This window comes from Poecilia reticulata, linkage group LG4, assembly GCF_000633615.1.
Source record: "Poecilia reticulata strain Guanapo linkage group LG4, Guppy_female_1.0+MT, whole genome shotgun sequence".
Classification (NCBI taxonomy): Eukaryota; Metazoa; Chordata; class Actinopteri; order Cyprinodontiformes; family Poeciliidae; genus Poecilia; species Poecilia reticulata.
In genome coordinates, this window is record NC_024334.1 from 19,918,333 (window position 1) to 19,943,926 (window position 25,594).

At 40.5% G+C, this 25,594-nt stretch overlaps 1 protein-coding gene across 2 annotated transcripts in view; it reads right to left on the reverse strand.

Moving 5' to 3' along the window:
* Positions 1–505: 505 nt before the first annotated feature.
* The window catches only part of impact (impact RWD domain protein), a 28,202-nt gene continuing 3,113 nt past the window's right edge, over positions 506–25,594 (reverse strand). For both annotated transcript variants that reach the window (XM_008407417.2, XM_008407418.1), the window contains 6 exons: positions 21,332–21,460; positions 21,158–21,252; positions 17,205–17,278; positions 12,072–12,162; positions 5,611–5,745; positions 506–1,641 (listed from right to left, as the gene is read on the reverse strand). In XM_008407417.2, the coding sequence (XP_008405639.1) occupies positions 1,582–1,641; positions 5,611–5,745; positions 12,072–12,162; positions 17,205–17,278; positions 21,158–21,252; positions 21,332–21,460 (584 nt within the window). In that variant the 3' untranslated portion in view covers positions 506–1,581. The remainder of the gene's footprint in view (positions 1,642–5,610; positions 5,746–12,071; positions 12,163–17,204; positions 17,279–21,157; positions 21,253–21,331; positions 21,461–25,594) is intronic.

A 25,594-nucleotide genomic window follows, 5' to 3' on the forward strand; every position in this document is an offset into this window, starting at 1 on the left:
TTTCGGGAGAAGTTGCCTTAACATGCAAGGCGGTGACCTGGGCAGGCTGGAGTGTCACCAACACGGAGAGCTGAGGAGGCTGAGGAGGCTGAGGAGGCTGAGGAGAAACCCCCGGAGGAGCCGGAGTGAAGTAAACGCTCCGAGAGGACGGGAAGCTGGGAAAAGCTGAATATTTAACAGGCTTCATGCGGATGTCAGATGCGGATGGGGAAATTGGGCATATGAATAATATGTGTGTGCGTGTGTGTGTGTGTAGGCTTGTGCGCGCGTGTGTGTGTGTGAGAGAGAGAGAGAGTGAGAGGGCATTTGTGGGGGTGACGCTTCATTTTGTTGAGCACTGATGTGTATCGGCACATTTCTGTGAAACTCTGGACAAACTGGGCGTGAAATTTTAGTTCGGCTTCCGATTTGGATGGAAGAGAAGAACTCTGAAGTTGAACTTTTGGAGAAAAAACTTTTCTTCTTCACCCCCTCCCCCCTCAACAAAACCCCCAGCAGTCTGTTGTTGTCATGGATTCTTTTTAATTAAATACGTCCAGCTGTAAACACGTCATCGAAGACTTCTTATAGGTAAACAAATATATATTTCAGACTCGGAGGATTCAGCGTCGTAGAGAAGTGGGATTTGGTTTTTCTGACATGTTAAAACCAGAAACTTCAGGGGTTTTTTAGGGGCATTGAAAGTAAAATTAAGTGGTGCATAACTGAAAATCTGAAAAGTGTGGAGTAAGTTTGTATTCATCATCTTTTTACCCCGAAGCCCTTAAATAATTTGTAGAATTACAGAAATTAGTCTCAGCAAAAATCAGAACCATATACAGAACCAATATAAACTTGTTCTTGATAGTTTTTGGAAGCCACACAGGAAACGTAGTCTATCAGTGTAAATAGATACGGTACAGTAAGATAGATGTATGAAACTTAAGAGTCTCCACTGGTGAAAATACAACAGAACATTTTTTTGGTCATTCTTGCCCGATGTGCGCTGGTCTAAGTTGGAACAGGACAAACCAAAAGCAAGAAGGTGGCAGAAAATACTCTACATCCCTCTTAGCAACCGGTGAAACACGGTGTTGGCAGTATCATGCTGTTTGGCTGCTTTTCTGTTGAAAGCAGACGAGAGGCAATACGGGGATTATGCACCACTTTGTGTTGGACTAACATATAAATCTCCAGTCAAAATCACTGAAGTTTGTGGTTTTAAACAGTTCAAAAGTATTTAAAGTGTAACTTTTCCCCATTGTGAAAGCACAACTCTGGCAAGTTATGACAAATCCCACAAAAGGGGGCGGAGCCAATAGAAACGGCCAGAAGTGGAGAAGGACAAAGAAACAAGAAGACAGAACCCTAAATGACATATTTAGACACTTTCTTTCTCAGCAAAAATAAAAATCAATCTGGAGGTTGGTTACACTTTAAATATTTTTCGCAAGGCACTTTTAATAAATTATATATAAATTTAAAAAAATACAATTAACGAGATAAGTAAACGAATTGAACTTCCCGACAACACAAAGTCACCTCAATGGGAGGCTTCTCGTTTATTTAAGAAGCAAAGCGAATCCGTGTTTCCTCCGAACTTCACTTCGTCTTCTTGCTTTTCGGTCTCTTGGTCTTTGCTCCTGACTTGCAGGCCTCATCCTGTGAATCAAAGAGGACGGAATTAGAGAACGAGCAGACTAATGATTATTTTGCCTTGGTGCTCCATTTAACTGTGCCAGAGCTTTTTTCCTCTCACAAAATATTTGAGTGCCGCTTTTGTGGCTCGTGACAGACTCTCTAGCCCAAACTCCCGCTGCGTGTGCAAATGTGCAAATTACAATGCGGTGATTGACGTGCACCACACTGCTCTAATGCATTCTAATAATTGCATCAAACTAAACATTGCATTCCTAAGTCCTCTTATCAAACATCCCTCGCCTCGCCCGCAACGCTTCCCGGGTCGTAGGCCGCCACGGCTCCGTCGCATACGGCGGGGAGGCGAACGTTTCCCAAAAAATGTCAAATTCCTGAACGGTCATCCATACAAAGCCCTTTGCAATAGTTTCAATAGCCTTTTTTATTTTTTTGCACTCCTAAGGTGATTTAACGCAGGTTTTCCTGAGTTTTGGCAAACCGTTTATAAAGTGACTCATTTCCTGCAACATAACTGGCAGAAATCTTTTGCTCTTCAGGTGTAAAAATGGCCATCCAGCTTGTTTTCTCCAAGGGTTTTTTTTTTTTTTTGGCTTCCTAGTTCCCAGTTCAGGTGCCAGGAGATTTCATCCAATTTCGGCATCAACTCTGGCAGAGCTCTTCGACAAGAGTGGGAGTACAAAAAAAGATGCCGTTAATAAGGTTTCAATCAGTAGCATCGCCTTGGAAATGAAACCGGCTGCAGCGTCAGGGTTAATTTTATGTTCTGTTTCTTTTCTTGAATAAATTCTTTGCCAAGATTCTTGGCTAGCCAATTTAAAAAATATAATTTTTATCAGTCTCACCCTGTTCCTAATTGGACCTCTGCGACAACGCTGGCCCACAGTGAGAAATCCCCTCACTCTGGGGACGTCGGGATCGCCAATGGGTCAAAAACAAACAAACAAAAAGAAGAAAAACACATGTTTGTATTCTGACAGGAGCGTTAGCTGCCTTGTGTTTCGCTATTCCATGTCTCCTCTTTGTGTGGGCAAGCCGTTTGAATCGCAAGCCTATCAGAAATGCCCGCAGATTAAAAATAACACGAATTATCCCCAAAGAGGCTTCGCCGTTGCAATCTGTGCAGCCATTAGGCCGCGGCTCTCCACACCGACCCAAAACACTGGAATGAAACGCGTTCGAGACAATCACATTTCCCTCATGATAATTTGCGACCACTTAAATAATCAAGGGAACATTTTCCCCCCGTTTGCCACCGTCGAATTGTGATGTGTCGTTAATTAATGACCAGGCGCATGAAAAGAGAGCAAAACACGTCCAAACGGACCTCATGTCGGATGCCGTGATGTTGCGCTTTTGTCATTATAGTCAGGGATTCATCACTTCGGCAATAAAAATATCACATTTCCCCCCATTTTTGTCAACTTACAGCCACATGAAGCAGCTGAGAATGTAGTAGAATTAAAACTTTTCATCGTTTATAAAAAAATCTATTGCAAATAAAACCTTGAAAGGTGTTTTGTGCTTGGTATCAATTGTTTCCAGAAGGTACGTAATTTAATCCAGGTGTTTTACGAAAGTCTCAGAGGTTTGTTACAGAACAAACGGCCTTATAAAGACCAAAGAATGCACCAGATATTTAGGAATAATTATTTTGATGTTTAAAGAAGAATTAAGTTATAAAACAAGCTTTGAACATTCTGATCAGTTTAAAAAATAAAATAAAATAATGAACGTGTTGCGAAAGGTTGGAGTGTGAGGTGAAATTTCTCCTTCGGAGCGGAACGTCTTGATACATACGCCCAGAGCGACAGCAGAACGGTACGAATCGATGACTGGCCACGTGTTAAAACGGCTCAGTCAAAGTCCACACATGCAAGCACCGTATTTTCCGCACTATAAAGCGCACCTTAAATGAATGGCCTATTTTAAAACTTTTTTTCATATATAAGGCCACCGCATTGATAGACGCTTCAGTTTGGGTTGCCAATTTGTTTCGTACTCTATTATTACACATCCACATTTGTAAAGAAGTACTTTATATAGTAGTCTGCCCCAGTCATTGTTTCACTCACGGTGTTGGTGTTGCGATATTGTGCCCAGCTGCTTTCTGGGTAACACAGACCAACCGACACACTGCCGCCGCAGTCTCTGTCTCTCTTCCCCCGCCCCCCGCCTACTTGAGAATTAAAGGGAAAACTATGAAAATTGATGGATGTCCATGCAAGCTGACTGAGGTTGAGCTATTCTGTAAAGGAATACAACTTGGTCTTAGTTTCTAGATGTCAAAGACTGGAACACATGAACTCAAAAAATAACATAAATAAAAATAAAAAAACTAAAAAATCCTACAATGGTTTTGAATCGAGAGATTAGGAGGTGCATATTCACATGTAAAAAATTAAATAAATAAAAAAGTTAAAAATCATAATTTTCCTTCTGTGTTGATACAAGGCATATAAAAATAAGCTTTCCAAATAATAGGAAAATTAAAAAATGGTTGTGAATACTTTAAGGTACTGAAAAATAAATGCAATAAGTACTAATCTGGTGTTGGTTCTATCTGATAAACACTTGATGCTTCCCTTTCTACTATCAACCTCATCAGAAACACTGTTTTGTATTTTGGGAAAATACGTTTACTTTTTGTTTTTACTACAGGAAACCCTGAGACGTCTGCCAGTCGTGGTGGAACATATTTTTGATTATTAGTTAGTCGGCCATTTTATGAATGAAAACATTCACCAGAAAAGATCAACACAGGGAAGCATCAGGCAGGGAAGTTGTAATTAGTGCTAGAGCTATTATTAATCTGTTGTAGCTGGCGTTCTGAAATGTTAACGGCGAAAAGGGAAAAAAAAAAAAAGTCTCCGTCTCATTGGGCCCTCATTGACTCTGCCATTGTTAAACAGCTAAAGCTGTCTTTTATCGAAATATGCATCAGGATAATTGAACTGCCTCTCTGACCTCCTCAAATAGGTTCAGACAGACTTTTGATGGGCCGGCAGGAGTTTCATTTAGGAAGAACAATTAGTTGAAATCTCCTGTGAGTTGAAATCTCCGCGCAGAGCCAGCCAGTGTGAATCAGTTGTCACAGAGTCTGGGTCCGAAGTCCGATGGGGATGAAACGTTTGGCTGAAACCAAGCACTCGTTTGCAAAAGGAGCTAATGAGGTTCTGGAGAAAGAGGATTTCAGAGCAGCTTAGTGGAACTTTTCACGGTCCGACTCGCAGCAGCTGCTCTACCTTGTAATGTTGAGGTAAAAAGCAGAGAGAAAACTCAACAATGCTTTTAAACAAATTGATCTGATAGCATCTGACTGTCGCAATCACACCAGCCCAGTTTGGTCCAGTTTGTTTGGGGAAGTGTGAACGCGCAATCGAGCTCTGATGCGGAAGAAAAAGAGACAAAAGTTGGTCTCAGTTTGGCTGAAGTGAACTAAAAATCCAGAATCCTTAAATTTGAAGATCTGGTGGAATTTAACATTGCTCAAGTTACATTTTAGACATCAAATAAAGTGTTACCAGAGATCATACAAAACATGTTTTCAGAAAAGGAGGAGCATATAATATGGGTGAGGGTTAGCACTAATGTGTAAATGTAAATTGAGGCTAACACATATGAGTGTGTGGGAATGGATGTATATATTTAGACATATGTAAATCCAGATAAAATGGAAAATTAATTAACCTTTGTTAATTTTTATTTGATTTAATAACCAGGGTCCATCTGAAAATATGGTGTACGTCTATGGGGTGGAGTTGTTTCTCACTTGTTTCTACTCTTTTTCGAGCATGTTAGGATTATTGTGGTACAAAAATAAGTGTCTTTTGAAATTGCTTGTTCATATGTTTGTTATTTTATACTTCTATCATGTTCAAAATAAATAAATAAATAAACAAACTCCGGTGCGGTTGGAATGCAGAGAACGCTTCAAAAGCAGGAAGTGAACTATATTCCCCTCCAGTGTCTCACCGTGGAGGCGACGTATCCCTCGTCCATCAGGATGTTTCTGGCGCAGTTGTTGATGTGCTTGAAGCGGTCAGGCCCTAATAAAATGCCTCCGTACCACCGAGACACGACCACCATGACATCCCGCACGTCCAGAATCTGCAGCGAGACAAACACGAGAGGCGAAGTGACTGCAAATTCCAGATAAACCGTCATGTCACCTCTCCATGGCAGCTGAATATTTCACACCAGATGTGTTATAGTGGATAGATTGGAATGAAATGTTTCAGTCGTGGCTGCCAATCTAAAGTCGGGGGTCTGACAATCAGAGCCGACGGGATTGAAAATGTTAAATATTGTCATGATTCTGAGTTCTGCTTACGGTCCGAGGAGAACTGTTTACTTTATAACAATGTAAACCAAAAATGTTACCAACCTCAGAGCTCAAGTTGATGTAATTATCAATAATTTTAACCAATAATTCATTATCAACTAAATTATTAATACAACGGTTGGAAAAACAGAGGAAAGAACCCGTCTCGTCGAGAAACGAAGAGTTCGCCACAAGTCTCCGTAGATGCATTAAGAGGCTTCTTGCGTCTCTATGGGAACGCAGAAATGCGGCATACGCAAACCGTTTTTCTGGACGTTCTCCAGTGAACACTTTGAAGATTTTGAAATAAATCTTCTTCCTGTCCAGCAGGTCAGAAGGAAATTGTTCAGAGTACTCGTGTCTCTGTTGGACTCCGACGACAAAGGCTTTGGGATTCAGGTCTTGCTCTGGTAGTGAAGAGCAGTTTTTATCTCATCAGCTCTGAGTTGTTTGATTGTGGTACAAGGAACACCCGGCGATGCAGTTCGGATAATCCTTGATGAATCCAAAAATGAAATGCAACAATAGCAGGTTTGAAACGAAAAGCTCACAGTTTTCATTGTATTCTTCCTCTTGTAGTTGATCTGATTCGCTGTTATCTTCAACAACCAATTGACTCAGAACATTTTTTATTTTTTTAACCAGTACCATGTTGAAATACTGCTGTAAGACGATGCTGCCATCAGGGAACTCTGCTGACAAAATGGTTCGCAACAATTCGCCCTCTCAGGGACAAAAAGGTACATTTTCCAAAGATAAAAAAAGGGGGGAACATTTCGCTCTGAGCCGCAACGCAAACAAAAAGTGCAATGTGTGACTCAAGGGGGATCCATTCACATCTGGCTGAAAGCACGCCCGCCTGAATCAGATCCATCTTTATTCATCGCCGAACACGTCCACATTCACTTGGCACAAATCTAAAGGAGGAAACGGGTGGCGGCGCTCGAAAGGGAGCGATGAGATTGGAGAAAACAAGCTCGAAAGAAGAGAGCTCTTCTAGTAAATGCCTCAGTACCTCGAGAGTGCCGCAAGTAGAACATTAACCAGCGTGTCGTGAAAGATGGAATGGAAGACCTGATGCTATCAGGCCGTTACAGCAGAAAGGTCAGAGCCTGATACAGACGAGATAAGTCCCTGTTATTTTCTGGTTTTATTTGTGCTTGTGTTAGAAAAAAATGCTGTGGAGTGTAAAGAAATGATAGCAAAAAAAAAAAAAGATCAGAGATGTCGGGCACTGGTTTGCAAGTGGCTGTTTTATAATGAATCAATTCCCCTAGCGGTAGCTTTTCTCCTTTTTATCCACCAAGGAACCAGAAACGATCATATTTGGGCAAAAGGGCCAATCTTTGTAACGTTGCAACAATAACTGCACATTGAGCGCAAAAGTGATCAGCATATTAATCACTGAGGCTCTAAAGACAGATGAGAAGAATGAAATGAATTTGCATTTTAAAGACAGAAAAAGATGCCGCTTGAACACACGTCCATTTTGTTCATAGTTAATGTATGCTTATGAATATTTCCGTTTCTCTCTTAAAGTGACGGTATTATATATTTTCCATTTTATAGCGCAATCAGTAGCTATAAAAAATACTCTCTATGACTTAAAAGAAATTTGACTTTGCAATTTGATACCTTGAAATTGGGCCTCTGTCTCTTTAAGGAGCTCCTGTTCTATCAGACACTTCGTCTCTCATCACAGCGATATTCGCCCAATAAGCCGTTTCCAACGATTGTCAGATGTGTTGGACTGGGAAAATGAGCTCATCAGACGCGTAGTTCCACCATAAAGGTGTTTGCTAATTGCTGCCGCTAGTCTGAAGGAGCTCAGTGGAGGAGTCTCTCATTTAAGCCATTAGAGAGTGAGCTTCTACACTTTGTATAGTTATGTATTTATTTATTTTTAGCTGATTTATATGCATGTCTCTTCTTGCGTGCATCACTTTGAAAATGTTACACCAGGGTAATAAAACTTCCCAAATCTTGATATGACTTTAGGTTTAGGTTTCTCAACCCAATATGTGTCGGTGGCCACCACCAGGCCACCGCTTTAAAACGGTGAGATTTTGTGATTCTCAAAAAGCACAACATGACGTCTAACACGAAGCGAACACCGTGAACTCCCTCCCAAACATCCGCATTCCTCCGGAGTCCCGTCTCTGGCCTAATTCCTTCATTTTGCTTGGCCTCCCCTCCCTGCCAACCTCTAATTTCTGCTCTTTAGCAGCGAAAATGCTCCACCGTGTTTATAGCCTAATCGCTAACTCTACCTGTCGTTTATTGAGTGTTTGGCAGGAGACAGACTACAGCTGGTTTTCAGAGCTGGTGTATGATAATGAGGCACATGAGAGAGCAGCGAATGTGAGCTGAAACGCCGCACGGAAAAAAAAAATAAAAATCTGGAAGGAGACGCCGAGCTGCTGCTCCTGCAAACCTTAATAATTCATCCCCTGCATTTTCCAGGATCACATACGAGCTGCAGAGGAGAACAATGAGATCGGAACGTGCAAACGAGAGTAAAGTCATGTTCAGTTTATCCTTTCACGCCAGCTCTCCGAGCTCACTTCAGAGTACTGGATCTGCTCTAAAACATGTCTCGGTGTTTGGGAGGCGAACAGCTTGATTCATCTGAATTCAGTGCAGCAAATCGCAGACTTTGCGACGAGAAGCCGACCCGTTCATTCACAGGGATTTCCATCTGCAGCAGGACGCACACCCCCCTCTACCTCCACCCAGACGGCTGCCGTCACCTCCCGAATGAGTCTGAACTCTAGCGAGAGTCACGGACCTCATCTGGAAGAGCTCTGACACCACGCAGCACCTGCTGGTAATGAGAATGACAGAACCGCTCCGAGTCACCGCTGAGCCTGCATTACGGCGCGAACTTTTTTTTTCTTTTCTTTTTTTTTTTGGTTTTTGTCACAAACCTCGCACTGGCTTTCATTCAACGTTACAGGGAAACAAAAAGTGTGAGGACAATTGGACGTTTTTAGTGCGATGTGGGAGTGTGTGTATGTGTGTGTGTGTGTGTGAATCACGGTGCCATCTGACAGCACAGCCAAGGGACAAAACGCCTGTTTGATATCAGAAATAAAGGGATTAATAACGGAGACCAAACTGGAGTGAACAAAGTTCCTAGCCAGAGAAACTTTGCGTAATGCCTCGGCGTTGGTTTTTAAATTTGCATTCATTCAATTTCTCTGGAAGGACAAGCACAAAGCTGAGCTCAGAGCAAAATCACTTGTAATTTGCAACAAAAAAAAGAAGTCTCCGACTCTCCCTTGCTAATAGGAAAGACGTTTAATGTTACGTTTATGAGATATTACAAAAACATGAGTGTTTGACTTTATTGGGCTTCATTTGACTTCTGAATGTAGAAGAAGAGTTGCTATTCTCACACATTTCCTGAATCCATCTCGTCAAACATGCTCCTGTCGCTCATTGTATGTCAAAACTTCCTTTGGACATGAACAAAAACAAATGTAAACGTAAATACAACAATGTGGAAATCAATAAAACCGGACAGTCTTAAGCAACATGCAGGATTCATCAAATCTCAAAACTTGAAGTTGTACCCACTTCTTCTCAAAGTTTTCGGTCCTATTTGATAAAACCTGGGATGGGGGAGCAATGACACCAGACGAGGTGAGAAATGCCACGCCTGGTGAAACTTGTCAAAAGTAATAAGATATTATGGCAACACATACTTTGGGGTGAACTTCAAGGTGCTGATGGAGAGAAAAGAATATGTCAGTGAGGCTGAGTTTTTCCAGAAGTGAGGACAGGGAGGGATTCTTTGCTCTGTCAACGCTGCACAGGCTGGGAGAAGTTCAATAGATCCACGGCAATATTTGATCATATATTTTTAAAAACAGAGCTTAGTACTTATAGCAGAAACTATAAACAACCGATTGTATAAATATATGATAAACTCTAGGAGTGTTCAGTCTTCTATCCCTCTCCAAGACATTTTCCACTTGCAGTGCAACTTGAAGTAGTGCTGCTAAATAATGAAAAAACAATCTTGATTATAGTCTTTTTTAAAACATAGGAAAAATATGCTAAATTCTACAAACTTTCATTTTAAACCAACCTGTATAAAGATATATCTGCACTAACATCAGTATCGGCCAATAGTCATTTTTAAACGTATTGGTATCAGTCTGATGAATAAACCTGGGCTAATGATCACAACTGATATTTGTTTCCATCTAGTCTGCATTTCTTCCAGGAAGGGGACGATGTTAGTCATGCAGTATTCGTTTGGTCGTGCAGCAAGTTTTCATGTCGGTACACCCCCAACTCAAAGTGCAAATTTCAGGTAGTTGCATAGATTTGCTGTGTTGCAAATTGGTGCAAACATCTGATATGTGCAACTCCTGCACATCGTGTGTTTTGATCAGGATCTGTTTCTTTTTATTGCTTAGCAGCCAAAGCTGAATGACAAACTGAAGTAACTGCACAGCCCCTTTCCTAAAGAGACCTGAGGCACAACTTGGAGGTGTGTGTGCTTCAATTTTCCATGTCACATTCTCTCTTCCAGGGCACAGAGTTCAACAACATGTCAGATTTTTATTTTACTGTGCCAAAATCATTCCAACAACTTAGGCTTCTTGGAGAAATGCCACCACAGCTTAGGGCTAATGAGTTTAGCATAAGGCTTGAACTTCTTCATCGGGGCAATAAACAGACCTGCACGCCTCTTAATTTCTGCAAGGCAGTGTATGTCTGAATAAAACACCGGACATCCAATGAAAAAGAGTCAAAGAACTACAGTAAATTTAAACGCTACCGTATAGCAGTAATAACATTGTAGCTAACAGTTAGCTACTAGCTCTAGCGAAGGCTGTCATCACCATAGCAACACATATCCATCCATCCATTTTCTTTCACCCTTGTCCCTCAGTGGGGTCGGGAGGGTTGCTGGTGCCCATCTCCAGCTGGTGTTCTGGGCGAGAGGCGGGGTCACCCTGGACAGGTCGCCAGTCTGTCACAGGGCAACACAGAGATACACAGGACAAACAACCATGCACAGACACACTCCCACCTAGGGGCAATTTAGACAAACCAATTAACCTAACAGTCATGTTTTTGGACTGTGGGAGGAAGCCGGAGTAACTGGAGAAAGCCCAGGGGGAACATGCAAACTCCATGCAGAAAGACCGGGGCCGGGAATTGAACCCAGAACCTTCTTGCTGCAAGGCAACAGCTCTACCAACTGCGCCACTGTGCTGCCCCTGCAACACATATCAAGAAGTGGATATGGGTGAGGTTTATATTAAAGTAATATTTTATTTTGGTGTACATTTCACAGTTTGCTACCTTAAATAAGTGAGTGGTGTTTTTCCCGACCTAAAAAAAAACAAAAAACAAAAAAAACAGAATGTGCCAATTATCTTTAGTATTGAGGATACATCTGCATGTTTGCTTCTGAAGGGGCAGCACAGACCTGAAACTGGAGCAGCCAAATCTAATTCTGTCATTATTGCAATTATTATTCACACTCTACCTTTCCAGCTGTCACATGTTGTAACAGTAATAAACGGGCCTAATGTACTTTTGTTAGAATTAATTTATGTTAAAAGTGGATGTCCTTTTTGTAAGATAGATAGATTCTCATCTTAGAGTAGAACAAGAAGGAAAAGAAATCCAGTAGCTGTGTTAAAATCCATAACCATTCTCAACTGTTTAACATCTCATTTATGCTTCATTCTTCAGGTTTCTTGAGAGGCCTATAACTCCAAGATAAATCAAACAACCAGAAATGTTCAGCTTTATGTTGCAGCGCTCTCTGGAGAGCTGCTTACTGATAACAAACCCCGAGTAAAAGTCACAGCAGATGCCAAATTATGCAGGCTGCGAAAATTACCAGGCCAGCTCAGAACAGACACCAATTAAGCATGCAAAAGCCACAAGAAGCTGAATGTGGCCGGCAGATTTAACAATTGGAATGCGATATCAATACCGAGCGAAGAGAGAGAAAAAAAAAAAGCTTTGTGCGTCCTGCACTGGAAATAATTTCAGTCGACTCTTTTGGGAGCTTCGCATCAAAGAACGGCGGCCGCTTGGCGTGCGGCTGAACGGCAAGAGCGGACCGGACGAATGTGATAACCTGCAGCAAGTGAAGCAATCTCCCCCCCGCGGCGGTCTCGCCGTCATCCTCGCAGTCCTGCAGGAAGCTGTGCTTGTCCTCACAGTAAATCCTGCAACAGAGAGAAGGAGAAAGATACCAACGGCTTGGCATTAGGTTGGCGGACGCTGTGGTCAGAAGGTGACACCGTGACAACCGGCGGCAGCCTCTTCACAGGAGAAACTTCGCTAAGCAGTCTAAATGTCAACATCTCTTTTGCCCAGTGAGTAATGGCCACCCAGGCTGTCCGACGCTGACCTCATTAGGCCGTGCACGGATACATGCGTCAGGAGACACAAACACACACACTCTCTCTGTGCAGCCACAGTTCAGGACGTGTGAAGGGAAACTCTCATTTGCTCCAGCACTGTTTGACTTTTTAATGCAGTAGTGGTCCCTTCAGAGGAGCAGCTTATCTCATTTTCCTCTCCACTAATAAGGCAAACTGTAACACTAACTCCAGGATGAAGGGCTAATTTAAATATTAAGCTCAAGACAAATGTTCCGTACAGAATACGCTTTGGTTCAGAAGTTAATTCGGCGTGAGGAGGAGGCTCTGTGGATTCAGCGTTTCCGTGGGGAGGGATGCAAAAAGTTACGGCAGCACAAAAACACTGAAGTTAAATAAATTATGATTGATAACATCAGACAGACTGTACACAAACTATAACGAGCCCTGACGTGAGCTGACAGGTTCCTGCAATGAGTTTTGGCGGCGTGGCAAACAATCAAAGGCCTTTATGTCAGCGGAGCGGGCGGCGTCGATACAGAAGTTACATTCATGAAGGATAAACAGGAACAGAGGAGAGAAAAAGGTATTTGCCCCTTCATAGATTTGGTTTCTTTTTGCTTTTATTGTCACTATGTGTTTTTGCTTTTTTTTTTCCACATAAAAAAAACTTTAAAAGAAAGCAATTTTCATATTTATAAAAGCTGCAATATGAAAGTTTATTTTTTTAAAAAGTATGTTTCTTTTTTTAAATATTTGCTAAAACTATCACCATGTCGTGACAGTGTAAGACAGATAATGTGTGAAAAAATGTAGCTCTTCTGCCTTCCACCTAAACAAATACACAGCTCTGTCAGAAACAACCTATCAGTTTTAATGCTGTCAATAATCCTCATGCATGTGTTGCTCACATCCTCCCCAGACAGCTAGCCATGGATTCTCAGGCTACTTGGCATAGCCACCGATGATGATGAAAATAATGATGATGACAGCTTTCCTGCAGCAGTAACTTGTTTCTCAGGTATTGAGCACATTTAGCAACACATACATCAGGATGACCGACAGCACTAAAATCCTCCTCTTGGCTCTGATTGGTTGATTTTGACTGGGAGCGGTGCATTTCTTCAAGCAAAAGTGACTCAAAAGTGAATTTTTTCACATATTATTTGTCTCATATTGTAGCGTTGTGACAGTTTTAACAAATATGTAAAAAAAAAAAAAAAACAAAAAAACAACAACACACATTTCTGTTAAAGTTACAAAGTTACAGTTACTGCAGCTTTAAAGAAGCTCCCAATTTAGTCACATTGAAGGGTTTGGGGGCATCAATGGCTTTTAAGTTTCAAGTCTATTCTTTGTTTTTTATTCTCCAAAACCTTTAAGAGGTAGAATTTCTTCTTGTCCTGCTGCATAAACCAAGAAATAACAAACTAATAACAGGACATTTTCCTTCACGATTTTCTGCTGCAGACCAAGAACTCTTATCTCTGTCAACTAAGGCAAATCTTCAGGGAACAGAATAAACTAAAGAGTGCGGAACATGCAGTCCAAGTACTTTTGATGCCTCCTCGATGAATTGCCCAAGTACAAACCCTCACTGTGGTTTGCCGGCTTCCAAAACTCTCGAGACTCTTTTTATTCTTTTGCTATCAACTGCGTTTCTTGAGATGGGGGCATGATGTTTTGCCTTTTAGCTTGCTTCACGTTGTCAGATTCAATTTAAGTGACCTATCGATCGTGCAGGTGCAGTAAAAAGGCCCGACTGCTGCTGGTGAGATTGAACCGAAAGCGCTGCAGTCACACCGGAATTTCAACACAGCCTGTAAACAATCATTTGAGATTTCAAAAAAAAGGTGTGAAATATATTTTCGCAGTGGGTTGGATTGGCCCAGAAGGCTTTTGTCGTTTACTAAATGAGGTGCATTTTGTGTTGACTCAGCTTACATTCGTCTTTGTCTGATATTAAAAAGTGTTTGACGATGTGAACGACTTGCACGTGGAAAAGGCAAACAGGAGTAATCTGTGGGCAAACAAACTGTAATATTTTACTGCACTGTTTTGTTAAAACTGATATCAGGAGAGTGAATCATAAAGCTGCTTGATGCAGCAGCCCTCCATCTATGTTGGTGCGTCTAAAAGTGGGTTTCATGTGGATCCACTGCGAAGAAATCAGTGTGTTGCTCGTGACGAGGCCAATTTTGTGCACATTTGGATAAAAGCACAAAATTTTACAGAAAGCTATGGCGTGCGGATGTTAATTTTGGCTCCATTGCACTGAATGTTTTTTTTTTTGTTTCTTCCATATTTTAATGCAAAGTTACTCTAAAAGTTGCATTGAAAGTCCATTAAAAGTGCCAACTTTGCATTAAATTATCATAGTTTACAAAATCATGCAAAGTTGGCACTTTTAATGGACTTTTAATGCAACTTTTAGAGCAACTTTGCATTAAAAGTGTCATTATTTACCGAATGACACTTCATGACAACAGTCATAAACTTTCACAAAGACGTCTTTATGTTCATGACAGGTGTTATGTCATGTTTATGACAGTGTCATGTCAGTCTTATGCACACCCCTTCAAATAAAGTGTTACCTTTCGTTTATTATTTATCTGATCACATTTTTGGTTTAATTGACCATTTTAGGATGAATATATTGCGTTCCAAACACAAAGCATGAGAGCAACTAAGTGAATAAATAGTTCAAGGCTGAATTCTTCTCATGAGCCACCTCAAGCATTCAGAATGCTGAGGTCAGTGACTTCATATTAGTGCAGACGGAGCAGCTTCATAGCGTAGCATGAGATAAATCATGCCATTATTGATTGAGTAGCACTCAGGTAGATTTACTAATTCATCAACAAATCTTTTGCAGCCTGGTTTCCCCCCGTGTATTATAAGCCTGGCGGCCCGCCATGCTTTACTAGCCCCGCCGCCAGGCTAAGCGTTGCTTGTTTACGTTTCTAGGAAAAGAAAAAAAAAATCACTTTTTTTTTTTTAAAGCCGGGCTGCAAGCGTCTCTTTTGCTCTTAGCATTTTACTAGCAGAGCAGATTTATTCCTAAAGGATAGGTTTATAATAGATAGGTTTATAGTTTATGCATTTAAAGCCGACAGCGCGCGGACCAATCACACAGCTGGTGCCTCTGCGCCTTGCCTCGCGCGCTGCCGCTGCTTTACCTCAACGGGATAGTGAGCTACCGCCTCCTTTTACTCAAACTGGACACAGGCTGACCTGTATGGATATTTACATAAACCCACTGTGAGGAATTATGATCCTTTGGAGAACTCTAGGTAAGAGTTTAAAACCCGCTGCATTAGCTCTGGTTGCGCAGCTCTACGTGAACCGAAGGAATAACTTGTAGCGAATTCAGAGGTGCGCGTTGTGAAGTGGTGAGAATGATTTATCTTTGTGAATGAACAATTATATGCGGCGTTTACATCTCACCTCGCTGCCCAGCGTGTGGCTCTGTGTCTGTCTTCGCTGTAAAGTTTATGCCTGTGGTCCCGGTTGGCCGGAGAGTTTGTGGATAACGAGCAGCGCTAACCTCATCATGCAGGTTCAGCCCGGTGAGGAGCTTTCGCGCTCTCCTCGGAGTCACGCTTCACGCCGATTTCATATTTTATTATTATTTTTAGTATTATTTTTCCGGTTATACGATGCATCAAACCATATCAAATGCGCTGTCTACTTAGAGTTTATGCGCGCGGCTGCGCGGAGATCTGAGAAACTCGTCCCATAAACTCGACCAACCAAAATAGTTTCTATGACGATTATTAAAAACTCAACAGACACGAAATGTTAGAACTACTAAAGCCACATTAGCAGCACTGAATTAAATCTCCTGTTTGTTGCGCATCTCTGTAGTGCAGCAGATTACAGGGCCGGTCCAAGGCTGGATGAGGCCTGGAGCAGAATTTGACTTAGGGGTCCCTTTTGCTGCTAAAAATATCAGCAACTCTAACAGCTTTAGTGAAATATGGGAGAAGGGAGTAGTTTAAATGGCCAGCCTAAAAAGCAATAAGTTATAATCGCAGTTTACTCATTTGTATTTGGAAATTTAAAGATTAAACTCACAGCATCAGATTGTTGCTATGGTAACAAAACAATCTAACTATGAATATTGTTCTTTGAAGTTTTACTAAGTAAACTTGCCAGCTCCTTAAAATCTTGCATCTAAATGTTAAACAATTTAAAATCTTTTAATTTATGCCTAAACAATTGAATCAAATTTAGCAGCATTGATCATCTCAATAAACAAGTGTTACACGTATGTATCTGTGGTCTGTTTTAAAGTATTAGCGTTTATGTCCCCTGAAGCCCTGATGGACCTGCTGACTTAATTTGGATTAAACAGAAGTGCAAATTTGTTGTTTTTAGACTACTTGTGGGTTTAAATAGCATTTCACTGGAGATCTTTTCCCGTAACATACACAGTAATACTTTTACATTTCCTGTCAACTTAACATCTTTCAATACAAAAACACGGTGGACCGCCTCGACGCCCCGACCACCGGGCTTAGCAAGTTTTCTGGGGGAAACCCTGCATCACGTATACATAAAAGAGCAGCGATGCGTCATACACCTGGAGCCATGTATGTAAGGTAGATAAGTGCTAGGGTAGGTGCAACCGTAATGCTTACCTTTGTGATACGACATTTACTGCCACTACATTTTAATCAGCCTATTAGGTAGCTTTTATGCAAGCCACCCCTTTTTATCAAGTAAAAACCATGAATCAATAAACTTCAGGGACGTTTGGTATTGGTATGAAACGGACCAACTGCTTTATGGAGTCCAGCTCAGACACTGTGTTTTATAATGCAGCTTTCTTTGTTCACTCATGAAATTGTATTTTCCACCATGTTTACATAGACACCACCAACCTGTAGGCGTAAATATTATGAGTGGCACTGGCAATCTTCTTGTTTTCATAAAGTTTCTCCAGGACCATCTTCACCTGAAACACATAAGAAAAAAAAAAACAAAAAAACAAAGTAATGAGTGACGGCTGCTGGCATTCGGTGTCGTCCTCCGTTAGCTCATTGTTGAGTTTATAAAACGCTGTTCTAAAGCCAGAAGCGTTGAAGGAATGCTACCTGCAACACTTTGCGGTATGAATAACCTCCGAGTTCAGCCTGCCGCTGCTGCTGACTAATGCAGATTAGTCAGCAGCTATTTACATCAAACACTGAGCTGAAAGGCTAAATACCTCTTTTGAGTAAAAGCTAGTAAAACAAAACCTGTTGCCCATTTTTAATACTGTCTAATGGTTACACAGCATCACGTTCTGCTTGAGCCTACAAAAAAAAGCACAAAAAAAAACAACGCTGAGCGAGCATTTACTGAAGTTACATTACTAAAGTCATGTGAGTTTTCAAGAACTAAAATGATCAACTAGAGATACAGTAAGTAAAAAAGACAAGTTGTGAATTGAAATGTTTCATTAATCTTCTTTCTTTTGCTATTCTGGGTGATTTATTTACTTCTATATTTTTATTCCAGACGCTTTCCTACAGCTTGCAGTGTCAACCAGCACTTTAACACTTCATTTTAACCTGAAATAAAATTAAGCAGAACATCTCTTTAAGCCCAGTCAACTAGAACTTTTTACAAACCAATAAAATTACTGGCAAAAAGGCTGAGTTATCCATGGAAAGAAACATGAAAACTCAAAGACGGAACAAGATGGCCAAGGCTTGTCGCCACATCGTGCAGATTTTCAGCACAGAACAAAACGGATGCTGGGAGGAAAGTTTGCAGAAAATCTGGACTTCTTGGACAGAAGGGAAGTGATGGGGAGAATTATCTTGGCACATCTGCGTATAGAGCGCCTTCGCTCGTATTTTAGCTGACGGGCAGAGATTAGAACTGAGCTTCCACAAAGGGGTCGTGTGTCACCGGCTCCAAAAATATACAGCAGCTAAGAGTCCAGAAATACAATTAAAATGACATTTTTGAAAAGACTATTCCTTTTTTTTTCTTAAAGAAAGAGCCATTTCCATTTGGACATGAGGGAAAACAAAAACAAAAGTCCATTTGCACAATATCTGTGGACATGGTGTCAGAGTTTGAGATACTTTCATCAGCTTCTGCTTGAAAAAACAAAAATATCCTGCAGCTCCAACTGTGGTGCTGACAGATGCTACAATGTTTGGAAAATTCAAAATGCAGCAAAATCTAATAATGTTTGAAACATGTCATGCAAATGAGAACCGGTTGAGCAAATTTTACCCGCAATATAATTTAGGGGTTTGTAGTTTCCCAAGTGACAAAGAAGTTCCAAGTCAAGTCCAAGTCCTAAACTTTTCATTTTGAGTACATTATGAATAATTTTTAGCCTTGATACAATCAAGTATGTTCTCCTTATAAACATCAGAAAGTTGGTGCTGATGTTGCTTTTCTACAGTACATAAGTAAAAACAAATTAGAAAAAAGCAAGCAGAAGTTTCCTAGCAGAATGTAAACCAAATAATTAGTTTAGTTTATTTAAACAGGGCAATGTGCAAAAAAACATTAACAAAGGATGCTTTGCACCAGATTTAGCAGGAGAGAAAACAATAGTCTGGAACCATAAAACATAATATTGAAAAGCCATAATATGGCTCAAAATACAGTCACTGTACAAAAATACAACAAAAACAGCATTAAATGCCAAACTTCTGTTCTGTGAGCACTAATGCCAAGATGGCAGATTTTATTTTTTATTGATGATGATAAAAACTGATCCACAGTAAAATAGAATATAATAGAATAGAATATCCATGTTAATAAAGAGTACAAACCTGCTTTCACATAGTATCAGATCATTAAAAGGAAAAAATGGAAATATTCATTCAACTGTATAAAATCTTTGTGATCAAGTGGATTTTTTTGGACAGAATTATGCTGCTACTTTCTGCTCAAAGCACTGCGATATTTTTGCCATTTGCATCTTTTTGGATTTACAAAACAAACACAAACTTAATTGCAAGAATAAAATTAACCAGCCATATAACTGTCCATGTATCAGTTTGTGAGAGTTTGAATGTCAAAAAGAAGTTAAGATTATTTCGCTTTCCCACTGTAGTTTCCAGCACAAAGGTTTCACATACACATATTTACCAATATAAAACAGAACTTGCAGGGACCTCTCTATCTTACTGCGTTTTGTGTTGGATGGCTCACCAAACACAATGCCCAAACATTTGTGGCAGCTCTGGCTTCCCGTACATGGTGTTAGATACAGCTTTCCTGCCGCCAGGCTTGCAGTCGATGATCAGTCCCGAGCTACGTTCTTCTGCCTGCATTAAAAATATTACAGAAAGAGCCTAGATACAGCTGAGGCTCAGGCTGGCGCCCTGCTCTCCTCCCTGACGGCGCTGGGTGACAGAATGAATCATAAATCGTCGGTGTAAAAGTCCCAAGTCATGTCCTAAGACTTCAGTTATCAACTCGACTCCGAACTCATTCAATTTGTGACTTGAGTGCACAAGTCTCTGACATAATTATTATTAGCTAACGTCACTATCACCTATCAAAGACGTTAAGCCAGAGATGCACCAACAGCTCAGCTGTTCTGCAGAGCTCATAAGCACCAATTCTAACAGAGAAATTTACAGCAATCTTGGGGCATCTGTTCACCAGGACGCTAAGATAAACAACAGCATTTGTGTAACTAAGCCGTCTCCCTGTACAAAAAAAACCTAAGTAAATGAGAGGAGTGGGATCAAACATTGATTTGGTGAGACGTTTGTGCAATCTGTGCAAAACAAAACTGATTCGTATGTCGCCAGCCGCGGTGATGCGCCGCTGCTGTCCCTTCGGTGAAGCTTTGAGTGCAAGTCAAAATCTGTATATTTAATTGAGACAAGAAAGCCGGCCCCAAGAGAAATCAGAAAAAAAAAACCTGCAAGTAGAGATTTGATGAAAAGTAATTCACAAGTTAAACTAAACTCTGCAAAGCTTTTGCAGTTACATGAAAACACGTGTTAAATACACACATATGCAACAATTAAGTAATAAACTGGTTTTCTGATAGGTAAGAAATGGGGGAAGGGAGGCGGAAAATCAGGGTACAAATTAGCTACAGGGTGAATTGAGGCAGAGCTGCCAGTAGCATGCAGCATTTATGTTGCAGTACATGGCTTTTTACAGCATTAATAACGTAACAATAATATTTTTAAATGCATAACGTTTTGGCTATTTTTTGTTCTTTTTGCAACCAAGTCAGATTTCACTCAAAAGTGTGTTTAAAACAAATGAAGGCTCCTAAAATCCTTCTGTGTGTACAAACTTTGTTCCAGCAGAGCCATTGGCTGGAAGAAAACTTGGCTGAAACTGAACCCCATCGGCTCCATTCAAGTTTACCGCATATAAACACCTTACTGCTTACTGCTATATATATAAATATATAATTTTATTTTTTTCCCCTTTCAACATTACTTTAGCAGTTGTAGCACTTAGCGCTTCAAGAACATTACGTGAAAGCGTGAAACCTGCCCCGGGTCTCCATCATCTCGGTTCGTGGCGTCCCAGCAGGACAGCTGCATCTGCTAATATTTTTAACCAATTAGCACTTTGCAGCAGGTGGGAGCTTTTAAGACGAGCCAAAGAGTAAGATTAATATGAAGGGAGTGAAAAACAGATCCTTTTTTTTTTTTTTTACTTCAGTCAGTGGCCTAAATCAAAAAAATTTAGACAAACGCAAACTAAAGAAAGTTCATAAGTTCCCACTAGGAGTCATATACCATTCCGGCTAGCATTTAGCCACTTTAGCTAAACAACAGGGCTTTTTTTTCGTATAAATTACGGCATTCTTTTCTTGAACGTCGTTAACGTCACTGTGCATGTGTCGTACCTGTCTTGGCGTGACCACAGGTGCCAAATGGGGCTGGAAGGTGCTGCGTCGGTCCGTGATGGGGCTTCCATGTTTTATCGGCGGTATCTCTTCATCTGAAAGTGGGCAGCATCGCACATAATTATAAAAACTTTTATCGGAAACACAGCAGGTGCCGATTTAAGTGAGCTATACCGTTTGCCTGATCCAAGAAGAAGTGGGTTTTCTCTGCGGTTTCCCTGAGAACGCGCAAATCAGGACCGCCTTCATCGCCGTCCTCCACGTCCTCCTCCGCAGTTACGTTCACTTTTTCTTCTTGAATGACTGAAGAGGGATTAAATGAGCGTGAGGTATTAATATGAGCATGAATGTGGCAAAAAATAATAAAAAAAAATCACATTTTAATTAGCACAGTGATTGTTTATTATGAGCCTTGAGATGAACAATTAAATGTGATTCAAACCAAATTTTTCCATCTGAAGTGAAATTATGCAAATGCAATGAAAATTAATAAATGTGTCACTAAAGTCAGCTGACAATCTATTCCAGGATTATTTATGCAAAAACATAGCGCGATCCAAAAGTATTCACATTGCTAAAACATATTAGGAGTTTGTCACGATCTTTACTTTAACGTGTTTTGTTTATGTTTGTTGTGATATATTAACACAAGGTAGACCTCAACTGAGGTGGAGAGAGATCCATGGTTTGTTTCAGACAATTAAAATTAGAAAATATTTGGCATGTTTTTTTTTTAAATTATTATTATTATTTTACCTGCAACACTCTGATATCCCAAAATAAAATCATACAAAATACTGCACTCAGGTGCTGTCAATCACAAGCATGTAAGCGCTGCAGCTGTGCTAATGGCGGAGAGATACGACAGGAAAAGTCATCCGCTGTCATCGTTGGCCAGGCTAACTAGCATTAGCATCCGCACCAGTCTCTGGTGTGGCAAAGAAACTGCAGCATAGCAGAGGGGTAAGGGGAGGGTCTGAGCAGCATGTACACGAGAAAATAATAATAAGTCTATTTTATGACATATGTGTTTGTTATTCTCAACAAACCCCATGAAAACATGAAATTTGACAGTTAATTAGCCCCCCCTCCTCCCAACTTATTTGAAGCTTTTGGCCGCAGATGTGCTTCTCATTTCTGAAGGTGTAAATGCCACATTGCGATCAGGTAATGCTACTTTTAAAAAAAAAACTAAAAAAAAACTAACTGGGTCTAATTTAAAGTGTGGATTAACACACATTTGCAGCGCAGTGCGAACGCGCCACTCGCCAACATGCTATTAGCACATTTTTGGAAGACAGTCCAGGGCGCTGGAAGGGAAGATGCAAACGCAACATCATCATAAAAAGCATGCACCTTTCAGGAAGAGAAAATCTCCCAAAACAGAGGTCAGGAAAACAAGGCTGCACGCGGCCAAGCATGCATATTAGGATGCATTAAAGCACGGCTATTAGAACTTGAGGATAAAGAACACGCAGACACGAGCGCTAATGTCATTCATCAGCCCCTTTTTGAGTAAACGCTGCTAAAACTTACACGGCCGCCAGGAAAACAGGAAATGACAAATGTGCACTGCAGATCTCCCCATGTTTACCCTCATAATGAAAAGCTCAGTATTTCTTACAGTTTAATCAACACACACACACACAAAACAGAGAGGGAGAGAGAGAGCGCTCAACAGAAACACACAGCCAAAATCCATTAAAAGTAAGTGGATTTCATGTTCAGTTGAACAAATATTTGTTTTCTGATATGGTTTTCTTTTCCTTCTCCTGCTCATCATTTTTGCTTCAGTGTGGTCTGATTCATCCAAAACTTCATCATCAAAGCCTTTATGTCCCTCCTCACTTTTTAATGTGTCCATCATCTCTTCTGCTTTTTTTCATTTCCTTTATTTTTCTGTCAAATGTGCAGCTTCGGCCTTATCGCCCCTCCCTCTCTCTCTCTCTTTCTCTTTGTCTCCCTCTCTCCCACCATGTGGCTGTCACCTGAATGAATAAGCCAACGGTCCCACTCCTGGGCTGAAGGGCCGCGACCAGTTACACTTATTCCCACATGAATCACCAAAAAGATGGTTTATGACACACCACAATGGGGAGGCGGGCTTGTTTTTTTTTTTTTTTTTTTTTTTGTCTGTCTGTCTTGTTGCTAAAAAGGTATAATGTCCTGTAGGAGCACGGTGTCAGATAAGTGCGACAGAGGGCGGAGAGACTGACACCCAGAAACGCACCTCGTTTTAGCGGGTGAAGCCGGAATCGAGGAGCCTTTTAGCGCTGCGTTTTATGCCAGGGGGAAAAGGCTCCACCGAGGCAAGGGGGGTGCATTATCAAGATACGGATCTTAATTCAGTGAAGTCACTCAAAGCGTGGGGCATTTTTTTTTTTTTTTTTTTTACAAGGGCTTTGTGTTCACCTTATTGCACCTTTAGATCCTCACCGGAAAGATACGCCGGTAAGGATGGGAGCCAAACACAGGAGGGAGGAGAATCTAGATGAGGCTTCACCTGCTGCTCTGAGATTTGGCTCGATCGAAAGTGATTATTTAACGTCTAATAATGTTTCAAATGTGCGTTTTATGCAGCTAAACGGTGGAACCAGGATTTTAAGATGGCACGTAAACGTTTCTCACCATGTGACGTGAACTCAGATTGAACTTTTAGGTCATTTGGATCATTGAAATTATGCATTTCTTTGTAAAAATGATGAGAATATTTTTGAGGTTTCTTCTAATTGAAAGGTTTACACAAACTAAGATGGCTGTGATCCTAAACTAGTTGGGGAGAGCTCAACTGATGATGTCATCGCTTTGTAAGGTTCTGATAGGTTAATTTTTGACATTTAAGTTAAATGGAGGCACACCTCAAACACTGCAAAATCACATGTTACGAAGGAGTTTTTGTTTAGTTTCTATTGAGAATTTCTGCGTACACTTGAAATAAAACTAAACTAATTTAGAAGAAACTTTTTAGCAAGATATAGGAACCTGTCTCAAGCCAGTAATTATTTAACACTTATATAAAGTATTTGTTTATATGGCAGATGTTTCATGCATGATACAACATATTTCCCCATCTTACTTTTTTTTTTTTTTTTTTTTATCTGCCAATGGAACTGGTACTTTTTAAAAAATCCCTATTTGGGTATTATTGACTTAAAACAAACTATTGTATATTGCTAAGAAGTTACTTGTAAGTTAGTGATGTCTTTGTTTCAGCTGTCCAGAGATATTTGCACTGGACATTAGTCAAAAGTATCTGGGAAGATTTTGTGCAACATGACAAAAATCAAATCAAAACAAATTAGCCGAGACATTATGAGGAGATATGTGGACTTCATCCAGCAAGTAGTTGAACTTCATGTCATTTGTAGAACATAGAACACAGAGAAAAGGAAACTTTATTCTTCAACTCCACTGTTATGAACCACCGATCGTTGTGCACAACGGGACATAAACTCCCATCAAAACACATTAAAGTTTGTGGTTGTTATGGGTAAAGTTGACCCCCCACCTTCTTCAATTCAGAAAAAAAATAGATGTCAAACGTTTGTGCAGCAAATTTTGTTTGTTTGTGCCGCTTTGGCTTTGAAGATATTAATTTAAGGTTAAAGGTCAAAAGATCAACCAGCCTCCTCCCACTTTTATAAAATCAAACAAAATAGGAGTCTATCAACTTGGGTACATTTGTGCTGGTTCGTGCAGCAAAAACTTTCGTTTGTGCCGCTATCATTCTAAAGATATTAAGAAAAATGTTCTCCAGGGGTCATCAGAGGTCATCCCTGCCCCTCCGGCTCACATTTGCAAAAATAAATACATTAGGTGTCAATCAATTCGACTACATTTATGCTAGCAAAATTTTTCGTCTGTGCTGCTTTGGCTGTGAAGATATTAATGAAAGGTTAAAGGTCAAAAGGTCAATCACTGTCAGGGAGGGGGGGTTGGTGGGACTTCAAAATTTATTTTGCTGCACAAACGCAGCACTAACGTTTGACACCAATTTTGTTTGATTTTATGAAAGTGTGGGGGGGCGGGGCTGGTTGACCTTTAACCTTTCATTAATATCTTCAAAGCCAAAGCAGCACAAATGAAAATGTTTGCTGCACAAGCGTGGTCGAGTTGACTGACATCCATTTTGTCTGATTAAAAGAAGGTTGCGGCGCTGGTTGACCTTTCATGACCTCTAGAAACATTTCTTTATATTTTTAAAATGATAGCGGCACCAACAAATATTTTTGCTGCACAAATGCAGCACAAACATTTGACAACAATTTTGTCTGATTTGAAGAAAGTGTGTGGGGGGAGGGTCAACTTCACTCAGGTGACAAAATGTGAAAAAGTTATATATATATGAGTGCTTTTTCAAAGCATTGTATACTGGACTCTTGTGCTAATATCTTCACTCATCATACAGAAAACCTCTTTTTGCATATTTGCACTTTG